Consider the following 14,278-nt stretch of genomic DNA (forward strand, 5'->3'; position numbering starts at 1 on the left):
GACCACCTTCATATGTGTGGTCCATTGTTGACTATAATGTCAATATGTAGCACATTCCTATATTTCAAAATAATAATAGTTCAACAACATGAGCTTGGATGTGCATAGGGGTAGAAATAAAAAAGAAAATAAGTGGGAGATACATTGTAAAATGTATGTCAATAGGACATGGATACAGATTGCATCCAGAGGTGGAAAATTAGTTTAAGGATGACAAATTCATTATGACAATAAGAAACAAAACTTTTGCAGACAACCTTATGTTTTTATTTATTTCATCTCTTGTAATATACATGAACATCTCAGAAAGAAGGGAACAGCCCATGCCTAACAGTACCATTCTCTGGGAATACTAGTGGCAATTTATTTATTGAATTCATGTTTTACAGTGAAGAAAGAATTGTCACACGGTAAATAGCTAATAATCCACCAACACACACACACAAACACACACACACACCCTTTCCAATGTCCCCTGGCAATACTCCCTCACGTCTGGGTCCCTGGCAATACTCCCTCATGTCTAGCTTTTTTCTAGGCTTTACATCCTTTTTTTCACTCCTGTTTACTTTCAGTTGATTCTATTTGTGTGTTTGTCTATATCGCACCTTGTTGCAAAAGAGATTTGTTTACACATTGATATGGCTTGGCTCTGTGTTACCACCCGAATCTCCTGTTGAATTGCAATTCTTAATGTTGGGGGAGGGGCCTGGTGGTAGGTGATTGGATCATGTGGGCAGATTTCCCCCTGCTGTGCTCATGATAGTAAGTGAGTTCTCATAAGATCTGGTTGTTTAAAAGTGTGTGGCACTTCCCCCTTCACTCTCTCTCCTGCTGCCATGAGAAGATGTGCTTGCTTCCTCTTCACCCTTCTGTCATGATTGTAAGTTTCGTGAGGGCTCCCCAGCCATGCTTCCTGTACAGGCTGCAGAACTGTAAGTCAATTAAACCTCTTTTATTCATAAATTATCCAGTCTCACGTACTTTTTACAGCAGTGTGAGAACTGACTAATACAGAAAATTGGTACCAAAGAAGTGGGGCATTGCTATAAAGATACCTGAAAATGTGGAAGTGACTTTGGAACTGGGTAATGGGCAGAGGTGGGAACAGTTTAGAGCACTCAGATGAAGATAGGAAGATGTGGGAAAGTTTGGAATGTCCTAGAGATATATTGAATGGTTGTGACCAAAATGCTGATAGTGATATAGACAATGAAGTCCAGCCTGAGGTGGTTTCAGATGGAGATAAGAAACTTATTGGGAACTGGAATAAAGGTCACTCTTACTATTCTTCAGCAAAGAGACTGGGGGCATTGTTCCCTTGCTCTAGGGATTTGTGGAACTTTAAGCTTGAGAGAGATGATTTAGGATATCTGGCAGAAAAAAATTTCTAAGCAGCAAAGCATTCAAGATGTGTCCTGGCTGCTTCTAAGAGCCTATGCTAATTTGCATAAACAACGAAATGGCCTGACACTAGAGAACATATATTTAAAAGGGAAGCAGAGCATAAAAGTTTGGAAAGTTTGCAGCCCAACCATGTGGTAGAAAAGAAAAAAAAAATTTCTGGGGAGGAATTCAAGGCTGCAGAAATTTGCACAAGTAAAGAAAAGCCTAATGTTAACAGCCAAGACAATGGAGAAAATGCCTCCAGGGCATTTCAGAGACCTTCATGGCAGCCCCTCCCATCACAGTCCTGAAGGCCTAGGAGGAAAAAATGGGTTCATGGGCCAGGCCCAGGGCCCCACTGTTCTGTCCGGCCTTGGGACATGGCACCCTGCATCCCAGCTACTCCAGCTCCAGGAGTGGCTAAAAGGGGCCAAAGTACAGCTTGAGCCATTGCTTCTGAGGGTAAAAGCCCCAAGCCTTGGTAGCTTCCAAGGCTTGCGCCTGCAGGGGCACAAAAGCAAGAGTTGAGCTTTGGGAGCCTCTGCCTATATTTCAGAGGATGTATGGAAATGCCCTGGTGTCTACGCAGAAGTCTACTGCAGAGATGCAGCCCTCATGGAGAACTTCTACTTGAGCAGTGCAGAGGGGTTGCAGCCCCACAGAGAGTCTTCACTGGGGCACTGCCTAATGGTGCTGTGAAAAAAGGGCTACCATCTTCCAGATCCCAGAATGATAGATCCAGCAACAACTTGTGTCGCGTGCCTGGAAAGCTGCAGGCACTCAACACCAGGCTGTAAAAGCAGCTGTGGGACCTGTACCCTGAAGGGCCACAGAGGCAGTGCTGTACAAGGACTTGGAAATCCATCCCTTGCATCAGTGTGTCCTGAATGTGAGACATGGAGTCAAAGGAGACTATTTTAGAGCTTTAAGGTTTAATGACTGCCTTGTTAGGTCTCCAACTTGCATGGGCCCTGTAGCCCCATTGTTTTGGTCAATTTCTCCCTTTTGGAATGGAAGGATTTATTCAATGCCTGTACTCCCATTGTATCTTGAAAGTAACTAACTTGTTTTTGATAACAGGCTCATAGATGGAAGGGACTTGTTTGTCTCAGGTGAAACTTTGGACTAGAACTTTTGAGTTAATGCTGGAATGAGTTAAGACTTTGTGGGACTATTGGGAAGGCATGATTATGTTTTGAAATGTGAGAAGGACATGAGATTTGGAAGGGAACAGGGCAGAAGAATATGATTTGGCTCTATTTCCCCACCTAAATCTCATGTCATATTGTAATTCTCAGTGTTAGGAGAGGGACCTGGTGGGAGATGATTGGATCATGGGGCGGATTTCCCCCTTTCTGTTCTCATAATAAAGAGTTCTCACAAGATCTGATTGCTTAAATGTGTGCATTTCCCCCTTTGCCCTCTCTCTCTCCTGTCTCCATGTGAAGATGTTCTTGCTCCCCTTCACCCTTCTACTGTAATATTAAGTTTTCTGAGGCCTCCCCAGCCATACTTTCTGTACAGCCTGAGTAAATTTGAATCAATTAAATCTCTTTTTTTAATAAATTACCCAGTCTCTGGTAGTTCTTTATAGCAGTGTGAGAACAGACGAATACACACATATTGTGTTATATATGCAAAAAATAGAATATAAATTTAAAATCAATGAATAAAATTAAGTAATGGGTATATAAGGAAAGGAAAATACTTGAAGCCCAGATTGAGATGTATACTAAATGTCTCCCCTGAGATTCCCCTTTTCTAGTGCTGCGAGATGACCACAACTCCTTTATATCATGAGATATTGCCTCACTTTTGTATTTTACCCTGCAACTTATCCCCAAACTATAAATATAGTAATGATGGTGTTTTAGGAAGTTAATAATATATAATACCCTTTTTATTCTTACATGGTTTAATTGGAAAATGACACAGGTGATAGATGAATGGAAATACAAATGTCGGCCTTGTGACTATAGTAAATTTTCTATTGCTGCTATTAATAAGTTACTATTAAATTAGTGGTAATATCACTGTTCAAAGTCAGATGTCTAAAATGGACCTCACATGCTAGAATTAAGTGGCTGACAGGGCTGTGTTCCCTTCTGGAGGCTCTAATGGAGGGTCTTTCTTTGCTAGACGGGGAAGAGCTGGATCTACAAAGTAACTGAATAAGCCAAGGTGGAAAAATAATGGGGGCCATAAGAGTCATGTACCAGAAAAGAACATGAATATGTGCTAATAGATGTCTGCTAAAATACTTGTCTGTATTGTACATTTTTTAAACTTCATATTTTCCAAATGCTTCAATATCCCCACAAACAGGCTGTGAACACCCTGCCCAGGCATCCAGGCACACTTCTTTTCCTCCACTCGCTGTCACCTACTGACATTCAAACACACCAATGAAATCCCCTCATCCCTGATCCCCAATAAAGACACTTGCCCAGGGGTCCTCTCCCTCTCTCTGCTCCCCACCTACTTGGTTGAGACTGAATGGTGGCCATTACTCCCCTCTAGAACCTATGAGTATAATAACTTTTCATTTCCTATGCCTCAGCAAGTGTACTGTCTACAGCCATGTTGGATTGATTTTTCAAGACCCTACAAGATTTATAATCCAATTTATAACCTGCTATCAATAAGCAAAAACCTAGATCATCCTTCATTTTTCTCATAATGTCATATTCATTATATAATCCATCAACAATGTAAGCCTACTTGAGTTTACACCTTCTCTCCCTTTCTACTGTAGCTAATTTAATCCAAGCCACACACTTGTGTCATGTGTCATAGCCTCCTTCTCTCCTTGCCTCCTCCAGTCTGTTTCTCACAAAGTAAAAGAACATCATTTGGAAATGCAAATCATAGCATGTCTTGACCATGTCTTGGCCAAAATGTTCCACTGTATTCTTCAAATCTATAGCCCATAAGGCCCCCTTCTTCTATTCCACTCTAATCTCTTACCGCTTTCCTTATTTACTTCACAGTCACCCTACCCTTCTCAGTATATCTTAAACACAACTTTATTCTCCCATCAGGCCTTTTTGCACTGCTGTTTCTCTGCCTGAAATTTTTTTTGTAATTTCTTCCTTTTTTTTTTTTTTTTTTTTTGAGACAGTGTGTCACTCTGTCACCCAGGCTGGAGTGCAGTGGCACAATCATGGCTCACTGAAGCCTCAACATCCCAGGATCCAGCAATCCTCCTACCTCAGCCTCCTGAGTAGCTGGGACCACAGGCATATGCCACCACACCTGGCTGTTTTTGTATTTTTGGTAGAGATGGGGTCTTGCCATGTTTTCATGGCTGATTTTGAACTCCTGAGCTCAAGCAATCCATCCGCCTTGGCCTCCCAAAATTCCAGAATTATAGGCATGAGCCACTGCACCTGGCCTGCCTGAAAATTTCTTTCTCCAAATCTTTGTGTGGCTTTTTTCCTCCCCACTCCCAACAGTTTTTATATAATTACCTGATCCTTATCCTATTCTGTCAGTGACTTTAATAGGACATAAAATTATGTTATATATTTATGTGCAAAAACTGCAATTACTTTTGCACCAACCTAATATTTCAGCCTCGGTGTTATTGAACTGCAGACTCAACCTGCATAAAATCAGCCAGGGTTGGGGTAGGATTCTTTCTCAGAGAATTAAACATCTATGTAGAGTTGTATCAAGAAAGCCAGGCACTGTAGTAAAAGGGTCTACATTTTCTGGTTTCTAGGATATTGTTCAGCTGCATCGGCTATGATAAAAGCTTGTTATCAACTTCAGAGTCACAACGATGTGCAGTGAAAGCATTATTAATCCATTTATTACTGGGAAATTAGATTTGGTTTCAGATTGGTACACCCACATAAATAATAAGAGCTAATATGGGTTTAATCAAATGCATGGGTAAGACACAAATTTTTTTCATATGCACTCAACCTAGTAGGGACTTCAACTGCTTGTGATATAAAGATGATAAAGTGGGTCTTTATTGCACAGGAAGATATAAACAGGATCACAAAGGGATATTGAGAGGAGCAGGGACTAGCTTTGAGTATATTCTCTGGTTATGGAAGCCTTGCTCACTTATATAAGATTTCTTGCAGTAGCAAAAATTCCTATAAAGATCAGCATTCCAAGTTGAAGAGGTAAAGCTTCCCTTGACCCAGTTACTGATTCATGCAAAAACTGTAGTATCAAACATCCCCCAACATGTTCAGACCTTCCTTTCTTTTGATAAAAATCTCATTAATGAAAACTTCCATTTCTGGGCAAGATGGAGCAACCTCATTTCTTCCAGGACTTTTTTCTTACAACTCAAAAAAGGTCTTCTTTCTTAAAACTCAAAAACCTTGGACACAATACAAAAGTAAGCGTAAGAAGACTCTGAAACATGAGAAGAAGAAAGTGAACTACCTAATGACCTCAAGTCAAGGAACAACATGGCAATGTTTCCTGGGTTTCCTTATTGATTCCCACATATCCTGGCCATGGTGCTACAGAAGTCCATGACCTACAACTGCCAACTGGCACAGATAAAAATAGTCCAAGAAAAGCCTATTTTCCCCCAGCCAAAGGACCTGAACAAAGAGTGGTCTAATGTAGAAAGCCTTTTTGGCAATATCCGTTGCTATGCTTTGAATATGTTGCCCCCAAAACTTAATTGGAAACTTAATCTCCAATGAAACAGTGCTGAGAGGCAGGGCCTAATGGAAGGTGTTTAGGTCACAATGGCTCCACCCTCATGAATGGATGAATGCAAATTATAAAAGGGCTTGAAGCTTCAAGTTCAGTCTCTTACTCTCTCATGTGCACTGTCTCTCGCCCACATGATGCCTTCTGCCATCTTATGATGCAGCAAGTAGTTCTTCACCATTCTGTGTTCCCTTGATCTTGGACATCTCAACTTCCAGAATCATGAGCCAAATAAACTTACATTGTTTATAAATTACCCAATCTGTGGCATTCTGTTACAGCAGCACAAAATGAACTAAAACATCCATCCTACTCCTTCCAAACCCCAATAGAAAAAAATACAGCAACTCTCCTCCACTGCAGTTTCAGCAGAGAAGAGAGAGAAGCTAATCCACTGCCTGTGCCCCTGCCCCACAGAAGCAGACAGTGGCACTCTCATTCCCTTGCCTGTTGGTGTTGGCAGGGCTGAGCAGGGAGCTATTATTCCATGCCCTGCCTAAAAGAAGCAGGTGTTGCTCAGATTCCCTCACCAGGATAATGTCAGCAGAGTCTAGCAGCAAATGGAGCCTCTACCCTTACCTGGCAGCAATGAGAATTGATAAAGAACTAAGAGATCGGGCTAATCACCACTGCGCTTTACCCTCTCCTGGTGGCATTAGGGCCATCTGAGTCTCTCCCTGACTTGCCACCAGTGAGAATGAATGAGGTAGTGTGAAATGGGGCTCATTGGTACTCTCCTTTTACCTTCCTCCCTGACAATTCTCCATGTGTCCCTGAAGTGACCCAGTTCTCCTCCCTTTCTTGCTTGCAGTTGTCCTCAAGAATAACTATGGAATGTGCTGTGAATGCAATATTCTGAGATAAGGGAGAATTGGCTGGAATAATCCAGGCTCTGTTTTAGTCTTCCCCAGAATAGGCTGTGCATTGAAATTCTTTATCCCAGTGACTCCTGTTGCTATGGGGTATAAAAACCAAACCAGGCTGCTTTCTAAGGTCCCTCAGCTGTGGTGCAAGTAAGGCCCCAATAGTTGAGACTTCATCTGCCTTGCCAGCTTTCCTGAGCCTTGGGGCACTAGTTCGCAATGAATCAGAGGCTTCTGTTGTACCTTGCTGCCTATCTGTGAGTAATAAATCTGCCTCATGTAGTTTGCTGTGCATGAGTGTGTTCTTTCTCATCAGACTAAGACAAGTTGGTAAACCAGTGCTCAGTGAACCTGCTTCACAGTGTGTACCAGGGTTGGGATGGTCCGCAGTGGAATGCTGAGTTTCCACTCACAATCAACATCAATAAGGAAGAATGAGGAGGAGCAAAGCAGGACTAATCAGCTCTTCCTCCATACATACTCCTGGTGGGAGCAGGGCCAAGAAGGCTGTTGAGCTTCCATCCCCACCCTGAAACAACAAAGCAATGTGAACCACGCCTCTGTTTTCATTCTCCCAGGTTGTCAGCAAGGCCCAGTAGTGAGTCAAGTATACACCCCCACTAAAAGGCAACAAGGCAGGGGAATTCACTCTCCCACTAACACCAGAAATGTTTCAGAGGAAGTATGGGAGAAGCTAAACTTCAACAACACCACTATCTGCATTGAGGCAGTATAAGCCTATGCTCCATTTGTCATAGTGATAACAGCAAGACCTAGCAGGAAACTAATACCTGCCCGGCTCTCAAGCTGGTGAGGCTACACCTCACCAAGGAGATGACCTGTTCAAACAGCATATTAAATATGATTCAGTGTTTCATCATATAATATCCAAAATGTTCAAGATACAATAAAAATTACTCATTATACCAATAATCAGGATAATTAAAACTTGAATAAGAAAAGACAATCAACTGATGCCAATACCAAGATCAATCTGATGTTAGGATTATTTGAAAATAACTTTAAAAGCACCTATCATTATACTGTTTCAACAAGCAAACGCATATTCTCTGGAAACAAATGGAAACATGGAAAAATCTGTGAAAAGAAATAGAAGTTATAAAGAGAACCAAGTGGAAATTATTCAATGGAAAAATATAATACAATAGCAAAAATCATTCCTCAAATATGTTTGCATGGCTTTAATAGTAGAGGGAAGATGACATAGAACAAAATCAGTAGACCTGAGGATAGGTCAATAAAATTTACCCCATCTGAATAACAGGGAGAAAGTGACTGAAGAAAGAAATAAACAGAGTTTTAGGAACTTGCAGGACAAAACCGGAGAGCTAACATATCATTGGAGGCAAAGAAGGATAGAGAAAAAAGGATGGATCTGAAAGGGTATTCAAAGAATTAATGGCTGAAAAGTCCCAAATTTAACAAAAGACAGACAACTTCAGATTGAAGATGCTAAGTGATCCCCGAGTAAGACTTGAAAGAAAGCAATGCAAGAAACATCTTAAACTTCTGAAATCTGTCAGAAAAAAAAAAATCTTCAAAGCAGACAGAGAAAAGTAACACATAACTAATAAAGAATTGCCAATCTGAAGCCATAAAGGCCAGAGGAACTTCAATCATAAGTTTTACATCCAGTGAAAATATTCTTTAGGAATAAAGAGGAAATAAAAACATTATCCCATGAGGAAAAAGTGAAGAGAATTTATCACCAGCAAACCTATTCTTAATGAGTGGGTAAAGGAAGTTCTCTCAACAGAAAGAAAATGAATACAAAAGAAAGCGTGGGACTTCAGAAAGGAAAGAAGGAAACCGGAAGGGAAAAGAAATACAGTTAAATATAATAGAATATTCTTCTCATGAGCTTTTTAAATCATATTTGATAAGTGAAGCAGAATTTTTAACATTATCTAAAGTAGTGCTCGATGTATTTGGAGGAAATATTTAAGGAAATTATATTTTAAATGTGTGGAGGGTAAAAAAATCTAAATAAAAATAAAGTGATAAAAACTTTGATACCAGTATACTGTGATAAGTTACATGTGTATTGCTATGGTTTCCACATGTCCCCCAAATTTCATGTTTTGGAAACTTAGTTCCCAGATTCATATGTTGATGATATTTGGAGATGGAGCCTTTGGGAGATAATTAGGATCAGGTAAGATCATCTGAGTGAGATCCCTATGGTGGAACTGATGACTATAAGAAGATAAAAAGATAATTTGAGAGGCTGAGGAAGGTGGATCACTTGGGGTCAGGGGTTCGAGACCAGCCTGGCCAACATGGCAAAACCCGTCTCTACTAAAAATACAAACAATAGCCGGATGTGGTGTCACAAGCCTGTAATCCCAGCTACTCAGGAGGCTGAGGCACAAGAATTGCTTGAACCTGGAGGCAGAGGCTGCAGTAAACTGAGATCACACCACTGCACACCAGCCTCCAGATAAAAGGAGACCTAAGCTAACATACTCATGCTCTCTCACTGTATGATGCTCTCTGCCACATTATAAAGCAGCAAGAAGGCCCTCACAAGATGCCAACACATGCCCTTGGACTTCTCAGCCTCCAAAACCGGGAGCCAAATAAACTTTTGTTCTTTACAAATTATCCATTCTGTAATATTCTGTTATAGCAACAGAAAACAAAGACACGTACATTGCAACACCTAGAGCAACCACTAAGAATACCACATATAGTGATATACTCAAAAACGATATAAGTAAATCAAGAAGTATGCCTAAAAATGTTCAGGTAATTCACAGGAATACAAGAAAGGAGAAATAGGAGAATAACAAACAGAAGGAACATGAATATTTATAGCATAACCTAAAACTAGAAACAAGTTAAGTGTCCTTTAATGGGTTGATAGGTGAACAAACTATGGTACGTCCATACCATGGAATGCTATTCATTAATAAAGAGGAAATAAACTATTGATATAAGCAGTGGTTTGGACGGTTTTAAGGAAATTATGCTAAGTGAGAAAAGCATATCTCAAAAGGTTACATATTGCATGATTTGATTCCATTTATATAGGTTTTTGCTGTTGTTGCTGTTTTGTTTGGAGACAAAGTCTCGCTCTGTCACCCAGGCTGGAGTGCAGTGGCATGATCTTAGCTCACTGCAACCTCCACCTCCTGGGTTCAAGCGATTCTCCCACCTCAGCCTCCTGAGTAGCTGGGATTACAGGCATGAGCCACCATGCCTGGCTAATTTATTGTATTTTTTGTACAGATGGCGTTTCACCATGTTTGCCAGGCTGGTCTCGAACTGCTGACCTCAGGTGATCTGCCCACCTTGGCCTCTCCAAGTGCTGGGACTACAGAAATGCACTACCACGCCTGGCCTCCATTTATATAGGTCTTGAAATAACAAAATTACAGAAATAGAGTACAGCTAGTGGTTGACAGAGGTTAAAAAAGGGGATGGTGTCAGACGGGGAGGAGAGAAGGGTTGTATGGAAGAGAGTGAGAGGGAGGTGAGTGTGGTTAAAATGGCAAAGAGAAGCATCCTTATGGTGATGGAACTCTTCTGTATCTCGACTGTGGTGATGGATATACAAACGTATGCATGCAATAAAATTGCATAGAACTAAATTCACATAAATGAGTGTATCTAAAACTGCACTACTAAATAATAGATCATTTAGTGTTAATTTCCTGGTTCTGATATTATATTACATTATAATTATGCAAGCTGTCACCATTTGAGAAACTTGGCAAAGGGTATACAAGATCTCTTGTGTATTATTTCTTGTAACTACATCTATCTACAAATTTCTCAAAATAAATAATTTAATAATTGGCTATTGCAGGACACCTTGTAAAGGACCAATGACAATATGATTTTTTTCCCCTCTTGGGAAAAGGTTGGGAGTGAATTGTGGCCACCATAATTTTTCTCCATCAAATCTCACCAAGGACTCTGCATATGTTTCTCAAAGACAAAAATTACATTTTATTACCACAAATAAAACATAAAATGCTTTTAGAGTTCCTATGTAAACTCCTTCTTCATAAATTGTTACAGGTTACTCCTTAAAGTTGTTGCTAAACATCAAAAAGAAAGCTGCCCATTGGACCCACCTCAAGGTGGTTAGGTATAACTCCTCTCTTTTAAGAAGATTCTGGATTGTAAAAAATATCTCACTTTCCTCCTAAAAATGAGGAAGTCAGATTCGCTCAGTAATATGAGAAAAAAAAATCTTCATGTCTCAATCAGACTCATGAAACTACAAATGGAGGAAAGCATCACGACAATATATTAACATTGTGAACCATTGTTTTGAGTACAGATTAACAGGTAGTAGAAAAACACTTTAGTCTCTTTTTTTATTATTATACTTTAAGTTCTGTGATACATGTGCAGAATGTCCAGGTTTGTTACATACGTATACATGTGTCATGGTGGTTTGCTGCATCCATCAACCCGTCATCTACATTAAGCATTTCTCCTAATGCTCTCCCTCACCTTGCCCCCCACCCCGACAGGCCCTGGTGTGTGACGTTCCCATCACTGTGTCCATGTGTTCTCATTGTTCAACTCCCACTTATGAGTGAGAACATGCAGTGTTTGGTTCTCTGTTCCTGGGATAGTTTGCTGAGAATGATGGTTTCCAGCTTCATTCATATCCCTGCAAAGGACATGAACTCATCCTTTTTTATGGCTGTATAGTATTTCATGATGTATATAGGCCACATTTTCTTTATCCGGTCTATCATTATTGGCATTTGGGTTGGTTCCAAGTCTTTGCTATTGCGAATAGTGCTGCAATAAACTTATGTGTGCATGTGTCTTTATAGTAGAATGATTTATAATCTTTTGGGTATATATCCAGTAATGGAATTGCTGGGCCAAATGGTATTTCTGGTTCTAGATCCTTGAAGAATTGCCACACTGTCTTCCACAATGGTTGAACTAATTTACACTCCCACCAACAGTCTGAAAGCATTCCTTTTTCTCCACATCCTCTCCAGCATCTGCTGTTTCCTGACATTTTAATGATCACCATTCTAACTGGTATGAAATGGTATCTCATTGTGGTTTTGATTTGCATTTCTCTAATGACCAGTGATGATGAGGTTTTTTTCATATGATTCTTGGCCATATAAATGTCTTCTTTTGAGAAGTATCAGTTCATATCCTTTGCCCAATTTTTGATGGAGTTGTTTTTTTCTTGTAAATTTATTTAAGTTCCTTGTAGATTCTTGATATTAGACATGTCAATTTTGGCTTTTGTTGCAATTGCTTTTGGTGTTTTAGTCATGAAGTCTTTGCCCATGCTTATGTCCTGAGTGATACTGCGTAGGTTTTCTTCTAGGGTTGTTATGGTTTTAGGTCTTACATTTAAGTCTTTAATCCATCTTAATTTTTGTATAAGGTGTAAGGAAGGGGTCCAGTTTCAGTTTTCTGCATACAGCTAGCCAGTTTTCCCAGCACCATTTATTAAATAGGGAATCCTTTCCCTATTGCTTATTTTTGTCAGGTTTGTCAAAGGTCAGGTAGTTGTAGATGTGTGGTGTTATTTCTGAGGCCTCTGTTCTGTTCCTTTGTTCTATATACCTGTTTTCGTACCAGTATCATGCTGTTTTGGTTACTGTAGCCTGGTAGTTTAGTTTGAAGTCAGGTAGTATGATGCCTCCAGCTCTGTTTTTTTGTTTGTTTGTTTTTTGTTGTTTTGCTTAGGATTGTCTTTGATATAGGAGCTCTTTTTTGGTTCTATATGAAGAACAAGAAGAATTAACTATCCTAAATATATATGCATTCAATACAGGAGCACCCAGATTCATAAAGAAAGTTCTCAAAGACCCACAAAGAGACTTAGACTCCCATACAATAATAGTGGGAGACTTTAACACCCCACTGTCAATATTAGACAGATCAATGAGACAGAAAATTAACAAGGATATTCAGGACTTGAATTCAGCTCTGGAACAAGTGGACCTAATAGATATCTACAGAACTGTCCCACCCAAATCAACAGAATATACATTCTTCTCAGCACCACATAGCACTTATTCTAAAATTAACCATGTAGTTGGAAGTAAAACACTCCACAGCAAATGTTAAGGAATGGAAATCATAACAAACAGTCTCTCAGACCATAGTGCAATCAAATTACAACTCAGGATTAAGAAACTCACTTAAAACCACACAACTACATGGAAACTGAACAACCTGCTCCTGAATGACCACCAGATAAATAACAAAATTAAGGCCAAAATAAATAAGTTCTTTGAAACCAATGAGAACAAAGACACAACGTACCAGAATCTCTGGGACACAGCTAAAGCAGTATTTACAGGAAAATTTATAGCACTAAATTCCTACATCAGAAAGTGGGAAAGGTCTAAAATTGACACCCTAGCATCACAATTAAAAGAACTAGAGAAGCAAGAGCAAATAAATTCAAAAACTAGCCAAAGACAAGAAATAACTAAGATCAGACAGAGTAGAACTGAAAGAGATAGAGACATGAAAAACCCTTCAAAAAGTCAATGAATTGGCTGGGCACAGTGGCTCACGCCTGTAATCCCAGGACTTTGGAAGGCTGAGGAGGGTGGATCACGAGGTCAGGAGACTGAGACCATCCTGGCTAACATGGTGAAACCCCGTCTCTACTGAAAATACAAAAAAATTAGCTGGGCGTGGTGGTGGGTGCCTATAGTCCCAGCTACTCGGGAGGCTGAGGAAGGAGAATGGTGTGAACCCTGGAGGCAGAGCTTGCAGTGAGCCATGATCGCACCACTGCACTCCAGCCTGGGTGACACAGCAAGACTCTGTCTCAAAAAAAAAAAAAAAAAAAAAAAAAAAGTCAATGAATCCAGGAGCTGGTTTTCTTGAAAAGATTAACAAAATAGATAGATCACTAGCCAGACTACTAATAAAGAAGGAAAGAGAGAAGAATCAAATAGATACAATAAAGATGATATAGGGGATATCACCACCGATCCCACAGAAATACAAACTACCATTAGAGAATACTATAAACACCTCTATGCAAATAAACTAGAAAATATAGAAGAATTTGATAAATTCCTGGACACATACACCCTCCCAAGACTAAACCAGGAAGAAGTCGAATCCCTGAATAGACTAATATCAAGTTCTGAAATTGAGGCAGTAATTAATAGCCTATCAACCCAAAAAAGAAAACACTTTAGTTTCTAAGTGTCTTGGTGTCCAGAGTTCTTGCAGTGCTGATTTTAAGTAATGAAAATGAGACTAGCCCAAAGAAGGTAGAGACCTATAATATGGCACATTAAATGATGGGTTAGTCCCAGAAATCAGAATATTCTTCTATCTCCAGACAAAATGAAAAACAG

The 14,278-nt window shown here is 39.8% G+C and overlaps 1 protein-coding gene across 8 annotated transcripts in view; it reads right to left on the bottom strand.

The window, feature by feature from the left end:
* DDX60 (DExD/H-box helicase 60) overlaps nucleotides 1-14,278 on the bottom strand; it is a 200,900-nt gene that overhangs the window by 79,279 nt on the left and 107,343 nt on the right. Inside the window, exon 38 of one of the 8 annotated variants that reach the window (XM_055276346.2) lies at nucleotides 11,276-12,671. The exons of 6 other annotated variants lie outside the window; for them this stretch is intronic. In XM_055276346.2, coding sequence (XP_055132321.1) covers nucleotides 12,635-12,671 — 37 coding nt within the window. In that variant the 3' untranslated portion in view covers nucleotides 11,276-12,634. Of the gene's footprint in view, nucleotides 1-11,275; nucleotides 12,672-14,278 lie in introns of those variants that run through there. One more of the 8 variants, XM_063638366.1, reaches the window with a different exon arrangement.

Source organism: Symphalangus syndactylus, chromosome 4, assembly GCF_028878055.3.
Source record: "Symphalangus syndactylus isolate Jambi chromosome 4, NHGRI_mSymSyn1-v2.1_pri, whole genome shotgun sequence".
NCBI lineage: Eukaryota > Metazoa > Chordata > Mammalia > Primates > Hylobatidae > Symphalangus > Symphalangus syndactylus.